The sequence below is a fragment of the Pseudopodoces humilis genome, chromosome 5 (assembly GCF_049639895.1).
Source record: "Pseudopodoces humilis isolate 2021_Gansu_Grassland_sample_001 chromosome 5, ASM4963989v1, whole genome shotgun sequence".
NCBI classification, from domain to species: domain Eukaryota; kingdom Metazoa; phylum Chordata; class Aves; order Passeriformes; family Paridae; genus Pseudopodoces; species Pseudopodoces humilis.
In genome coordinates this window covers 66,650,330-66,665,299 of record NC_142204.1, presented here as the reverse complement: position 1 = coordinate 66,665,299, position 14,970 = coordinate 66,650,330, and the positions used below count along the sequence as shown (strand labels likewise).

Genomic DNA, 14,970 nt, shown 5'->3' with positions numbered 1-14,970 from the left:
AAAAAATATAGTAGAAGGAGGGCTAACATGGTTAATCTAAAGTGCAGGAACATGAAGTTAGTTGGAAACAAAGTTTTAGATGTACCATGCGGTTACATAAATTTAGGAGCACACCTACCTCCAATGTGAACTGAACACCTACAGCCAATTTTAAGAAACATCCCACCAAGCCAAGGCTAAACTAAAACACACTATTACCAAATAAATTTAAATATTTTGCTTTTAATTTCAAGCAACTTTTCTCATAGGGTAAGTGTTGCTCCACTAAAACACAGCAACCCAAGCCTTTCAACAGCTTCTGCATTTCCCTGACCCTTGAAGCTCTGCTAACGAGCAGTTTATTTCTCAAAGGTATTATTGCTACAGGGGAGGTATCCAGCAACACCACACATCCATTCTGGGAGAATCCAGCTTCATCCAGCTGTGTTCTGCCCACAGGGCGGTTACCAAACACAGTCGGGAGGAATGAGGACACAAGTTTCATCGGGTGGGACAATGAGTTTAGATGACCTCTGAGGTCATTGATGGGTTTGTTCTTCTGAAAGAGGCAATTTTAAGCCTCAATCCATAGGCAGAGGTGTATAAATTTTTAAAAACAAAGCTAACCTTCCTTCTCTTTCCTGGCTATAGTAAGAGAAATTCAGTCTTGAAAGTGGGAATGTGACACCTGTCGCTCTTCTCTGTGGTCACAGCTCCCTCTGCAGTTAACCCTGCTCCACCAGTGATGCCAGACAGGGAAGTCTCTTCATGAATCCTGTGCTGTGAACCAGACAGAATACACCAAGTTCTCACAAAAATCCCATGAAAAGGACTCAGGAGAGGGATCTCCAACTCAGTGGAAATCATTCATCTGGGCCCATCCTCTCCACAGGAGCTGATCAGTGCCAGGGTTACAGAGGGCATGTGCAACCAGGACACCCAAAATCACCCGCTAAGCCGGGATGGGGATCTGACCCCTCATCAGACTTCTTGGTGTTGTGGTCAAACCAGAGGCTGCTGAGAGGATATGTCTGTGTCCATGTGGGAACCACAGCCCAGACACCTCACTCCAGCACCAAGGGCATAGGACCAATAATTAACTGCTCAAACCTCACCTTCTTTAAAAAACAAGAAAACCTAGAGATGCTGCACGAAGATAAAAGAATTACAAAACAAGGCAGAAGGTGCCACAAGAGCAGCCTTTGGTGCTGCTTTGACATCTTTGGGTGGACTGGGGGGAAGTGTAAACAAGCTGAGGGTTGATGCTTTGCACTGGGGTGTTCAATGACACTGCCAGTTTCCGAGCAGCAGCAATGACACAACACAGCCCTTGAGTGCAGTTTCACTCTGGTTTATTCTTTATTTCAAAAAATAGATTATGAGAGCAAAAGAATCTTCCAAAAAGCAAGGAAAAACACTGTGAAAGGCAAGAGGATCATTTCAGTGTGCATCACTCCACCCTGCCACCACTGCGTCTTGGGGAGCATCCAAACACTTCCTCAACCTGGCAGCAGCCAAAGGTACCTTTTTCCAGACCTGCCAGATTCAAAGGATTCCCTCACTTCACACAGCCTTGGTTCAGTTGTGCAAGGCCAGTGGGAGGCTGCTTTGTTGGCCCAGTAGCTCCCAACACTGTCAGACTCATATTTCACCTGTGCCAGAGCTGCTTGGTCAGGTACAATGCCACACCAAACCACGCGTGAGGAACTCTACCAGCAATCATATTCCTGTCCAAAAATCCCATTTTTCTCTGAGTGGTTGCTGCTTTCTCTTTAGCCATTTCCTTACACCGTTGATTCTGCTGGTACCAGCACCCACATCTTCACCCCATGTCACTGAGGGCTTGTCTGAAACTCTGATTTTTTTATTTCTTTTTTTGCATAGGAAAGAGAGTTGGAAATTCTTGCATAAAATCTTACGTTGCTATAGCATCATTCTAAATGTGTGTCATGTTAAGAACTTTTAAGAAACAAGAATGAAAACACCAAGAAAATCAAGGTGTTCTTTCAAGACTGATTCTTCTATTGTTTAAGACACCTGCCACAAATCTGTTTTTCTACCTTAGTTTTCCTTTGACATACATCAGCTGTCCAAGCTCAGTGCAATTATTCTGAATTAGCATAAAACAATTTTGCAGCATTTGGCTAAGTTACCATTACAGAGATCAACAAAGGGAATTCTGCCTGCTCAGGCAGAGTCAGTGTTCATCCCTCAGAGAACCTCATTCTCAGGCCCATGTTTTCCATCCTGTTCTTCAGAGGGTCTTCTACAGGTTGATTCTTTCCCCTTGCACAAGCCGTGCTCGGAAGTTCCAAATATCCTTCAAAACAAAAATGAGACAAAAGAAAATCACCTTGAGTGCCAGAAAAAAACAGTGACCAGGACTCCAGTTTACGGAGATGGGAATAGAGGATTACTTGGTTCTTATCATCTTGTGAAGGCAAAATAAGACCTGGGCACTCTTCTGGGAGAAAACTTCAACTCTGGCTAAAAAACATCCTTAGATCTACACAAAAACACAGAGACTTCTCTGGGGTTTGTAAGAGCAACCTCATTTCCACTCAGAAGGAGAGAGCCTCACTACATATCCCTTCAGATTTCACCAAGTACCTAAATAATCCAGGAACCGAAAGCCAAGCAAGCCGTGGTTTCACAGACATGAAAGATCAGTTTGCAAAACACAGCTGGGCACTCCACCACACCCAGGCACACTGGGGGGAAACACGCAGAACAACACAAAAATGCCAATGTTGAAAAAGAAAGTCCCCCCTCCAGAAAGCCCCAGATATTGTAAAACATCTACATTTTATAAGAAAATTGCTGCTTTTACATCTAGACTTTACTGCATTGATAGTGGCTTTGCACACCCTTGGGAATTGCTGTGGATTAAGGTATTCAGAACATTCTCACCCCAGTAACAAGGTTTATTTTTCTTTCAGTGCCTGGATCCCTGAAGAATTTACATTTGCTTTCTATTTTACTCAATGGTCTCAGTTATTCAGCAAGAGTCCATTAGTCCCACTTTTTTTTTTGAGGCAGATGTGTATCACTGCTGGCAAACCTGCTGTAGCCTGGAGTATAAACAACTGATGTGGAATTATATTTAAGCAGAAAAAATCCATTTGTTATTGCGATCAGATGTGGCTACTTGTTTTAAAAGGAAAATCTACCCACCCTTAGGAGGGGAAACTCTAACAACTGTGGACACACAAACTGGACAAGCACCGAATATATTCCAACTTACAGTTTTGAATTCAGGGCAAATGACCACAATTTTTTTATTTACAAGCAGAGCTTCAGAAGGAACTTTTGGAGCTCCAGAGATTTGAAGAGGCTGCCAGAGAACAAGGCATGTTGAGGAAAAAGGCCCCAAAAAAGCCTGCCAATCATCCTCTGAACATCAGGCCTTTTATCCTGCCAAGCACCTTTGCCTGGTACAACTGATCTGCCAAACTAGGCATAGCAAAGAGCACCAATCTGCCACACGAGAGACTTGGGAAAGAAAACTGACCTGGTTTGCAACAAAGGGCACTGAGCCAAATCTCACCTTGAGCTCCACAGAAGTCGCATCGTATTTCTTGCAAACCATTTCCTGCATCTCCTTCTCCAGGTCTTCCTGAGTCGTGTTCTTGACATCAATGTAGTGGCACTCTGAGCTGGCAAAGTGGCAGCTGATGCTCTGAGTGAGGAAAGTGGGCACCACTCACTGTCACATCAACTACAAACAACTGCTGGAAAAAAACCTCATGCATTCCAGATTGTGGACACATCCCTCCTTCCTTACAGATCATGTCAGCAAATTCCTTCCTTTCCAAGTGTTTCAGAAAGCATCCCCTTGGAGAAATACTCTGTCTGCTGACATCCTCTTCGTCCTTCCCTTTTCCCCCTCACTCCCTCAGCCTGAGCTGTACTACTTGATCACAGAATATCAGCAGCTGGAGTGGAAAAAGGGAGAGTCAGGGCTGGGGCAGACCTGTGTTCTGAAAGGGCTCTTGGTTCCTGCACCCAGAGGGTCACATTACACTTATTTTGAATCCACCAATAAACTGCCACAAGGGCTGAAAGAACAGGCCACACAATAGGAAAGCCAGAATAAAACCAGAGCAGCCCGTGCTGCAGTGCCTGGATGAATCACTTCTGAGACAGGACCAGGCCTCCAAACAAGGGCACTTTTGCCTGTTTCAGTTAAATAATCATGCATGTCAACAAATCTTTAATAGAAAAATGGGTTGTGCAATCATACAAATAAATACATTTTATTGAATGATGGTGACTCCTGTTATCCAGAGATGCGATACCAAGAAGACAGGGGAAAAAAAATAGGGGAAGTCCTGATATCTGGGACAGCTGAAAGGGAACTTTCAGAAAAGCAAGTACAGCCAGACAGGCTTTAATTTAAACATAGATTCAACATCTAATTTCTACTCCTGTTCTGTTTTTCTGAAGCAGCTGCACAACGTGCTCTTCTAACAGAAGACAGATGTTTAAAAATAAAATAAAAAAACCAAGAGAGTGCTGAAGTATAATAGGAAGATAAAAACTGCTTGAAACATCCACATATTCATGAACTGAGAATAGATCCAAAGGGGGTGGGGGTTAACAATAGAAAGAGGGATAACAGTTGGATACTTTTTTTTAAAAGCATCAAGAATATAAAAAACTATATCAAGAGATGTTTTCCTACCTTTCGGAACCCTGATGTCCTGTTTATCCCAGAGCCATGAATGAGCAGGGGATGGAAGAACACTGTGTCTCCCTTCTCCATGACGAGATGAACCTTGGGAATCTTCTCATCTTCATCAAGCAGTCCATGGAAAAGTTTGTTGGTTTTACTCTAGGAAAGAAAAAGGCTGAACTGAAATCACTCAGTTAAAATTAGAGGAAGTGCTGATTTTCAGAGCACAGTAGGGCAGTAGGGACAGCTATGGATCTGCTTTCCCCTGCAAAGAGTATTCCATATGCCAAGCTGGAAGTCTGACTATTGCCTAGTAGTCCTTCTACCTCCAGCCTGACATACAGAAAAATTGTATTTTCTGTAGCTGGGTTTGGACAAAGACATTTTCAGTTGTAGAGAGCACTGGGAAACCCCACAAAGGTGGCCAATGCCACTGCTGGAGTCCAGCCTTCTGCTCCTGGTATAACCATCACCAGTGGCAGTCCAGGCCAGGAAACACACACTCTTAAGGGGAAGATACCACTTGGTATTTTATTCCATCCAGTTGTTTACTGTCAGACTTCTCTTTGGAGCAGCACACATGCTACCAGGCAGGAACAAGTTGACAGGAGACAGAGCACTCAGACTTGGCAAGGGCAGTGGAAAATGTTGGCATGTGTTTATGCTGTCATGCCACAACGTGCTGGACATTTCCCACGTGAAAGTGGGAAGAGAGGCAAATCTACCCATGTCACATGGAGTGATGTCACCCAAGAAACTGTCTCCCAGATCAATATCAGTACTTGCATAAACAGAAAAAAAAAAAACAAACCATCACTGAAAGCCTCAGCTTTGACCTACACATCCTTCCCCTACAGTTAAGTTCTTCCCAGCCAAAACACTTCCCCTTCTTGCATGCCCTTCCCAAGCCCTCCATGACACTCTACCTCTGGATAACCATGAGGCTTCAAGGTTGTCTTGTGTGTCCCTGGCTGCACGACCAGGCAGCCGTTGTCCTGGTGAGCCCTCTCCATGGCAGTCCAGGCGCACACAATGCGGGACGCAGGCCGGAACGGGAAATAGTGCAGGTCCTGATGCATGGGGTGCAGAAAAGTCTGTTTGTCTGCAATACAGGTTCAGAAACCTTCAGCTTCATCAAATGTGACACAGCCTTTTCCTTCCTCTTGAACCACTGCAGCACATCCCAAGGAGCTGCTGCTTCCTGCTGAAGACACTTGGTGTACTCAGTCTCTGCTCCAGCCCAGCCATGGAAGCCAAGGAAGTGAGCTTGCATCCCACCCCAAAATGGACCATGGAGGTGGCTCTTGGGTCACACAGTGAAAGCCAGGAGGCTGCTTAGCTCTGTGACCCCTCTGTAGGCTCCTGTTGCTGGCCTTCACCACCACCACCACACATTTTCATCACTCATTTTGGCTGCTCCCCAGTTTTGAGAACTTTGACCAGCACAGTGTTGCACAAAGCTCCAACAGCTGTGCTGTCTGCAGGCACTGGATGTACTGCTGTGATGCAAGCAGAACAAACCCTGTCTGTGCTGCATCCCTGCTCATGTTTATTTAGCTTTCTCTTTAAAAAAAGGGAAAAAAAAATCTCAATTTATGGACTGCAGCCTCCACAGAGAGTCCATGCCCTAGAGGCTCTCTTCCATTAAGTCTAAACAAAAATAAATATTCTTGAAGTTTTGCTTGTTATTTTTTCCCCCCTATGGAAATGGAAACATCGTCCACACCAAAAGAGCCTTTTATATTTAATTTATATACTTCTTTTGCCATTGATTTTGCTCCTTAAATAGACACAGTTAGGATATTTCTACTTCCCTCATTTGCCATTCTATTTAAACTTTGTGCAGCCTCAAAAACTCTCCTGTGTTTTCTCATGTTGTCTCATTAAACCAAGGTAAAAATCAAACAAACTATCACCAAAATGGCTTTATAAATTTTCAGTGTTATTTGGGTTTAATTTGTTTTACAGCTTTTCTAAAATATTAAATTCAATTCTGGCATACACACAATAATTTATCCATTTTCCTCTAATCCAAGTTTTCCTTACCAGAATCTGGAAGTTTATTTATCAGCATGGTGTGCATTGCCATGATGTTTGGCCCTGTGAAGCACTCAACATATTTGAGGACCTACAAGGAAAAAAACTTTAGGAGAAAAAAATAGAAACATGAAGAACAAGAGGAAATATTCAGAGGAAACACTGGGCACTTGGTGTTTGGCTGAGGACAAGGGTACAGAAGGAGACAGGGGAGGACGGAGGGATGCAGGACAGGAGGAAGGATCTGGCATGGCACACAAATGGAAATGGTGGGAGGAGGCCAAGAGGGAAGATGGTGCTGCAGGCTGCTGGGAGGGGTAGAAAAGATGGGGAAGGTACTCCCAGAGAGCAGTGTCTGCCACATGAATATCAGCTGCAAGGCTGGACCTGCCCAGTGACAGATGTTTGCCTGGATAAAACACATTCAGAAGATGTTGCCGATCTGTCCCTCTAGCCTGGCATGGTTTGGCCAAGTCACATGCCTGACTGGCTCCACATTAGGGGCAGAGCAGCACTGCTTTAAGTCTTCTGCCCCAACCTCCAACCATGCCCTGTTCATGGAGAACACTCTTAAAAGCCAACCTGATCTTCCTTCCTTGCTTGTGTGTTTATGGGAATGACCTGCAGGGTCAGATATCTTCATACACACTCTTCTACCACCACCACCCTTTGTTTTACCTCTGGCAGAGTGCAGTATCTGAACAGCTCTTCATCTTCCTGGAAGTCCTGCACCTTATTAACCACTTTTTCAGACTGACCAAACTGGGACTTCAGGGACTCGTCTTTCATAATCATAATTCCTGGTGGCTTCACCTCTCTTTTACAGATCCTCGTGAACTCCTTCCTGCAAACCAGAGGGAATGTCCATGTTGGAAGAACCCAACCATCTCCAGCTTCCCAGAGTTCCCCCCAGGCAACTGCCTCGTACCTGAAGCGCTCAATGTCCTCATCAGAAACGAGATTCTTGATGAGCAGGTACCCATTGTCTTCATAGAACTGCCTCTGCTCTGTGGTCAGCAGATCATTGTCCAGGGTGTAGCTGGGACACACAGGGACACGTTAACCATGTCTAGTGACCAACACATGTGCTTGGGGGAAGGAAGAACTGAGATCTGAAGGTTGCTTTGCTTCTATCTCTACCAAGGAAGATGGAGCTTACCAAAACCTCCCAGAATGAGGAACAACACTGACTTGGGCTGAAGTAGGAATGCTTATCTGGAGTGGGAATTAAGGAATATACAATCAAGCAAAATAGATTAGAACATTATCTACAAGCATAAGTCCTCATTCCTGTGTGCTGCTCATCTTAAAGGCAGGTGCTGTGCTGGACACTCAATCCATGTTCATGTTCATTTTGCTTCTATAATAATAAATGATAATAAGAAATACTCTAAAAATGAAAATAATCTAAAACAATAAGCAGCAGGGGTAAACCTGAGGTTTCACATTCTCGTACACCATTGCAAACCTTCACCTTCTCTCCAGTTACTGCACAGATCAGGTCCCTCCCAAATGACAGGGACAGCAGGAAGAGAGGAGAGCTTTAGGCTTGTCCTCCACTTCATTTCAACAGGTTTTGAAAAAGAATTTGTTTTCTCTTATGCAGAGACACATTCTCATCAACAGGGCAGTTAAACCCAACTTGCTAAATAAGCCTCACAACAGCTTTAGGCATAATATTGAAGTGTCCTCCATAACAAAAATGAGCATTTTCATGCTGATCTTTTGGTCTGCACATGCATGTTTGTTTCAGAGTTTTATGAAAACCACTGACTTTCCTCTACTGCTCATAAAAGCATGAATGCTTTGAGAATAAGAAATAGGTTTCTTCAAGCAGCTATGTCTATTGTCCCCACACCAGGAAGCTTAAACTTTATCTTGTCAAAAGTCACATACAGTGGGAGAAGAACGACACATGCAAAAACATGTTGCAAAAATGATGAGACAAGGGAGGAAAAGGTGATGGGAACTGGATGGAAGACAGAGAGAAGATGGGGAGACCAGCTGGCAACCACCACAGCAGTCCCCAAGCAAGGAATCCCCCAAGTGAGGGCAGTAGTGCCCCATACACCCCACATTTCAGGCCTAACTTCAGTGAATACAGGACTCCTGACCATTCAGGCTCCTAAATGTCCACAGACAGCTGATGGAGACACAGGCCCTGCTGAACCCCAGCCTTCCTCAGCACCTCCACCTCCCCAAATAGGAGGACAGCAGACAAGTCCACCCAGTGCTGGACTCCATTTCAGCACCTTCCTCCCAGGCTCTGCAGTGCCTCTTCCTCTCACTGGTTTTGCTCTTGACACTTAGCAACACTCAGAAGACAAGTCTGGGTTGACTGGACAACTGAAATCATGAGAGATTAAAACAAAATCAGCAAACTGATGTACCATGTGGTGCATCAAATAAATCTGTTCTTATTAGTCTGTCATACTTTATCCATGCACCTTTCTTGCTCCAGCCCAGCTTAGTCATGTTTTTGTCCAAAGCTATTTGCATCATGACCCAGATTTAAAAACAAACAGGTTGTGCAGCACCTCTCCCTACTTCCTGTATCTTTACAACCAAGGTGTTTTTCCTACCATTTATTCCTAATTTTGTGTTCCTACTTGTGTTATAGCAGTCTGAGTCAACAACTATCCATCTGCCCTCATATTTTTAACCGATTTGAGGACTCCTACATCCTGTTCAATCACATCCTCTTCTATGTACTATAATTCAGAGGTAACTTGTCAGCATTCTGCCCTGTGAAAAAGCAGCTTTTTTTTAAAAGCAACATTTAAAACATTTAAAACATTTTTTTAAAGCAGCTTTAAAAATATTCTCAGCAAGCAGTCTCCACTTGACTTTTGGAACCATGGGACATATCATTGCAAAAACTTATTTCTGCCCGGGCTTCCTTTGCCTTATGCCAGCAGCCTCCAACATTTCCACCTCGGTTCCCACTCACAAACCAAACCTTGATGTTTTTCCTGCTGCTGCTCTACCAGTCGAGTCTGTACCTTTCAAAGAAATCTGACTCGCCGTGCAATTTCTAAGTCACGCAGAGTTTACCTCCTCAACCCCCCCCTGAATCTCTAAGAGGAAAATTCACTGCAGGGAAGCCTGTGGCTCGGTGCTGGGGGGGCTGTGCTGGGGCCTTGCCAAGATGCACGTCCCAGCTCCCCACAGGCTGCGGGGCTGAAGCTCAGAGAGAGGTTTTGAGGTGGGTCAAGTGCGGACCCCGAAATTCCAGTCAGGGCTGCCACGGAAGCGCTGTTCTCGGCAGCAGGACACAAGGCAGGACTCGCCCTGCGTGTCCTTCCCAGGCCGGTGTCCCTGTAGGACAAACCACGGACCCACAAGGGCGCGGGGAGCGAGGGGCAGAGTGCGCCGGGCTGGGGGAAGCGGAGTCCCGACCCACAGGGAGTCAAAGTCTTGGCTGCTACCGGCCCTTCCCGATCCCACAGCGGAAAGGATACAGGAGCCGGGGCCGCTCCCTGCCGCGGGGAGAGGTGCCGCAGGATGGTGTCCAGCCGGGCCGCCGAGCGCTGCCCGAGCCGCTCCCCGAACCGCTCCATGGCGCTCAGGAGGCCTCAGCGCTGTCCCGGCCGGGGCGGAGCCGAGGCCGCCGCATGCTCAGAGCCCGAGCGCCCTCAGAGCCCCGGGTCAGCCGGGAGACACGGGACGGCGGTGGGAAGGGCCTGAGGGAAGCCAGGGCGGGCCCGGATCCCGCCGGGAGCCGCGGGCCGGCAGCACCCCCCGGGCCGGAACGGCCTGAGGGAGGCCAGGCTGGGCGTGCGGAGGGCTCGGAATTTCCCGAGCGGATTTCTTTGCGTTCGTCCTCCCGCTTCCCCTCTTTTTCCCGTTCTCTGCCAGCAGTGACTGCCGCTGATCATCAGCCCCGTGTGGGAGAGCAGTGCTTTGCACAATGCATCGCTGAGGCCGGCATGGATCGGTGCCTTATCTCCTGTCTCTAAGGAGACCGTCAGAGTTTGCCCCATGCCTCCATGAAAACGTTTGGAGAGATTTTGGTTTGCGGCCCCAGTGTGAAAACAGATCTCACACCTGCCAGGTTGTCCATAAAAGCCTCGCTTATGAGCACTCCAGGCCCTGCTCCCAAAGAGGCACCATCACAAGTCTCCTGTAGCTCTAGGCCGTCTCATGGTGACAGGGTGCACAGCAAAATTCTGCTTACAGCTGCTTTAGGAAGCTTAACTCCCATTCTGCAACAGGTTTTGCTGGAATCTGTGGTGATATTGGTGGATCAGAAACTCAGCTGTCAATACACTAGGCTTCCTATTAATGCTGCAGATGAACAGAACAAATGGTTAGGAAGGGCTCCTGTACAAAACCTGTATCCTGGAAACTGGATCCTTTAAAATTCAGTGGCAGAACTCCCGCTGAGTGAAGTAAACTACAGCAGGTTTACAAACGGCTCTGGTCTGTGGTGCATTCGTGTTTATGGCTCTTATGGTATGCTTGGTGGATAACAAAGGCGGCGTAACAGAACAGGCTATTCACAGAAGTGGGACAAACAAGGCTGGGAACCCAAGAAAAAACCCTCTCTAAACGATTTTGTGTAGTCGCAGAGGCAAGAGTACAGGCACTGTGAAGGTACAACAGCAGCAGCAGTGACAGCACCCTCCACTGCCAACAAAATTAGACCTTTGACTACTGAGCCATAGGAAAACTCTTAGGCACAAGAAAACAGAAAGTTAATAAAAGTCTCTCAAATCAAACTAGTGAGGGGGAACAGAAAAAAAAAAAGCAACTAGAGTAATAGCTTTATTATTGAACTCCTAATTATAACTCCATTGAAAGGCCTATATATAATTCAGATCTATTCTGCAATTGCTTTCACAATCCAAACTGAAACAGAAACCTCAATAAATCTCATCTGTTTAAACATTTAAGTAAAAGCCCCATCAAAAAGATGAAGCAGAATAATACTACACATGCCTATTGCAGCATGGACCTGTTTGCAATATAGATATTTCTTTCACAGATGTGTGTTTGACATCTGTTTTGTCTTTTGCAAATGTGTGCTTCATACCTGAAAAAAATAACAAAAAGTAGAGATTTGGCTGTACTGATTTAGGAGTTTGAGAACTAAGATGTTTTTATATATACATAATTCATGCTTACATAAATATAAACAGAATCAGAGAACATCCTGAATTGGAAGGGACCTACAAGAACTATCACTTAACTCCTGGCCCAGCACAAGACAAGCCCACCCTGTGCCTGAGAATATTGTCCTAAGGCTTCTTGAACTCTCTCAGCCTTGGTCCTGTGACAACTTCCCTGGGGAGCCTGTCTGAGTGCCCAACCATCCTCTGGATAAAGAACCTTTTCCTAATATATGCACTTTTAAACAAGAAGAGCCTCAAAAAACCCTAACATCTCTGTGCATTAAATCCCATTGTTCCTTTTTACTTACAGCCTCTCTGGCAATCTTGATACCAGTAATTCCCATATCACTGGACTGTCCTGTTGTATTCCATCACACCCCAAAGAATTCAGGACACCTCACCCACCCTGGCAAGAGCAGCGGGTGGCTGAGGTCATTGCCCTGTATTTGTACCCTCCTGCAGATAGATCGAACTTTAACACAACAAAAGATCAATCTCGGCCACTGCTGGCACCACACAGAGACACAGGGACTGCCTGTAGTGTGGCCACATGCCCTAGTCTATTTAGACAAGTAAAAAAACCCAAACCATCCTTTGCATCTAAACAGTCCAGAGTGAATAATCTTCAAATCCATTGATAAGCATCACTGAAATACAGGCTGAATCTCATCAACCCAGGAAAAGAAATAAGGGAGAAACTTCCTTTGTTAGGGAAACTGATGGTGGCATTAATCACTGTATTAAAATGGAGGCATTTAAGAGAGGCTGTGTCTTTGCAAAGTACTTTTACAGCTATGTCTGTCAGTTTCCTGAATTTTATAGAACATTTTTATACAGATGGTTTGCATTTGGCTTTTAGTTTTAATGTTTTCTGTTCATTAAATCACAAAACTAATAAAAACTAAACGATTGAGATTCCTCTAGCAGCAACAGGAACATTCCTGATGCAGTCTTATAATTTAATAAGCATCTCAATTGACTATTAAAATCCACATTATGATCAGAACTGTAATTCCAAAGATGAGGTCTTCTGAAAGCTTAATTTACTGTGGTGGGAAGTGGCAGCTGCTCCAACTCAGCAAAATTATCTTTTTTAACTGAGATGCCAGGGAAAACAGATGTTGATGAGACAATAACAAGAACAACAAAATCCACCACTGCACACATGCAGGTTCATTTCTCATCACCAGAGGAGTCAAGAAGGGCTTCTATGGATGCATAGAAGGGAGAAGGAGGGAAAGGGAGATGTGACTCCATCAGAGAACAACATAAGGGGCATAGTGACAAATGACATGGAAAGGGTCAAGGGTCTCAATGACTTCTCTGCCTTGGGCTTTGCTTTAGCTCCTGACCTCTGCTGAATTCCAAGCTTTGGGCCACTCTTATCCTGAGGAGCTACTGCCAGGCTTCTCTTCAGCTGTCCCAAACTTCTCAGCTGGGGATGCCCACCCATTCCTTATTGACACAGTGTTACACCATTTTTCTAAATGCATTACAACAACACAGATCCCTTTGGCAATACCAGAGACAGCTGGATCCACCAGTGCTCTGAGCAGAGAGTGTAAAAGACCCCAGTTGTGGCTGGCTCTTGTGGTGCCAGCCAACCTCAGCAGCCAGTGAACCAGAAGGGAAACGTCTCCTTCACGGACATGTTGCTCCTATTGATGTCCACAGCTCCCAAACGGGATCCCATTCTCCCTCATGACCACTCAGCTGGGAAAAACACCTACCAAAGGGCTGAGCAAGAGGGTATTTTATTACCTTTCCCCTTTTCAAGCACCAGACACAGGGGTTGCAATCACATCTCATGGTCAGAATACAGATGTGAACCTGTGACTCTTCCCAACTGCTCACCTGACTCACCTGACCTGAGTGAAAAATCAGTCAAGCACTAAGCATCAGCCACCGTGCCCACCCACTCCCCGTGGTCACTCAGGTTTGCTGCACTCTTACTGCAGCTGCCACATTAATTTCAATTTTCTCCTTATTAGAAAAGATTCAATCCTGAATTCAGAGCAGAACGTGAGATCAAAATAATGCCTAACAAAAAGGACCAAACTATTCTGGCTTTACATACTGCCACAGAATTTAAGAGAGTTATTTTTTCCCTGATGCAGGGGGGAAAGCAAAACGCTGAGGAAAACAACAGGCTAAACAGCAACAAGTGTTACAAAAATATATGCTACTTAGCAAATGTGTTAATTAGCCTAGTGAATATTTCGATTATTAAATGCTTTCCTTTCAAAGAAAGATTTTTTTTCTCCACTCTTTTCACAACTTGGATGGAGTTTTACAAGCAGGAATGGGAGCTGGCACATGCAGATTCCTGTGTATGTACATTATGTTTGTATAAATGACTGGACATGGCTACTAAAAACAACTGTTCACTGTTGCTTTCTCACAGCTTTTTGACACCAGCATCTCAAAAAACCCTTCATTTATATTCATTAGAGGAATCTCTAAGTGTCTTGCTTAATGGTGAAGGATTCAGGACTTGTCAGTCCCTTACAATATATCTTCCTACAGCTCAATGGGACCTACAACCTCTGATTTAGCAAAACAAATAAAACTTCCTAAACAAGGGTGATGCTCACAGAGGACTTCCCAAGTTATCACCCACTCAGCGGCACACCAGGAAGCACTTTGAGATGTAAATTCCAGCCATCAGGAAGCACTGGGAGAGGCTTTTAAAAAGCTCACCCGAGGGGTTTTCCTTGTATGTTCCTCCAGCAACAGGAAATCTTCCTCCAGAAGTCCAGAGATAAGCAGCTTCCTTCAGACACCTTCCCTTGGAGATGAACCTTCTGCAGTTCAGGGCACATCTAGGGAAGGACCAGGGTAGGTTTCACACCTGGCTGATGAACCCATTATCACAATAAGTGAAAAAACCCAACAGCATCGACTGACAAGGACCTTCTTCTGCCAGAGGGGAATTGACACACATGCAGAGCCAGTTTCAACTACAACAGACCTTTGTAACAAGCACTTTCTGTATCCCATACAGAAGGACTTGTTCTGCGCCCATTTGATCTACTTTAGGGGTTTTTAAAACTAAAATAACATATAAAGATAGTCTTGCCCATGACCATAGAGAAAATGAGCAGAATAAACATCGCAAAACAGCAGGGGGAAAAAAAATAATTAAATCAGTATTTTTTGCACAAC

General features: G+C 45.1%; 1 protein-coding gene across 1 annotated transcript; it reads right to left on the bottom strand.

The window, feature by feature from the left end:
* Positions 1–1,314: 1,314 nt before the first annotated feature.
* On the bottom strand, positions 1,315–10,302 carry PHYH (phytanoyl-CoA 2-hydroxylase). The gene is made up of 9 exons (XM_005526048.3): positions 10,153–10,302; positions 7,851–7,906; positions 7,620–7,730; positions 7,370–7,535; positions 6,701–6,782; positions 5,581–5,756; positions 4,664–4,813; positions 3,527–3,658; positions 1,315–2,299 (listed from the first exon to the last, which is right to left on the bottom strand). The coding sequence occupies exons 1-9, from the start codon at positions 10,249–10,251 to the stop codon at positions 2,246–2,248; spliced, it is 1,026 nt and encodes a 341-aa protein (XP_005526105.3). The 5' UTR covers positions 10,252–10,302; the 3' UTR covers positions 1,315–2,245.
* Positions 10,303–14,970: the final 4,668 nt, after the last annotated feature.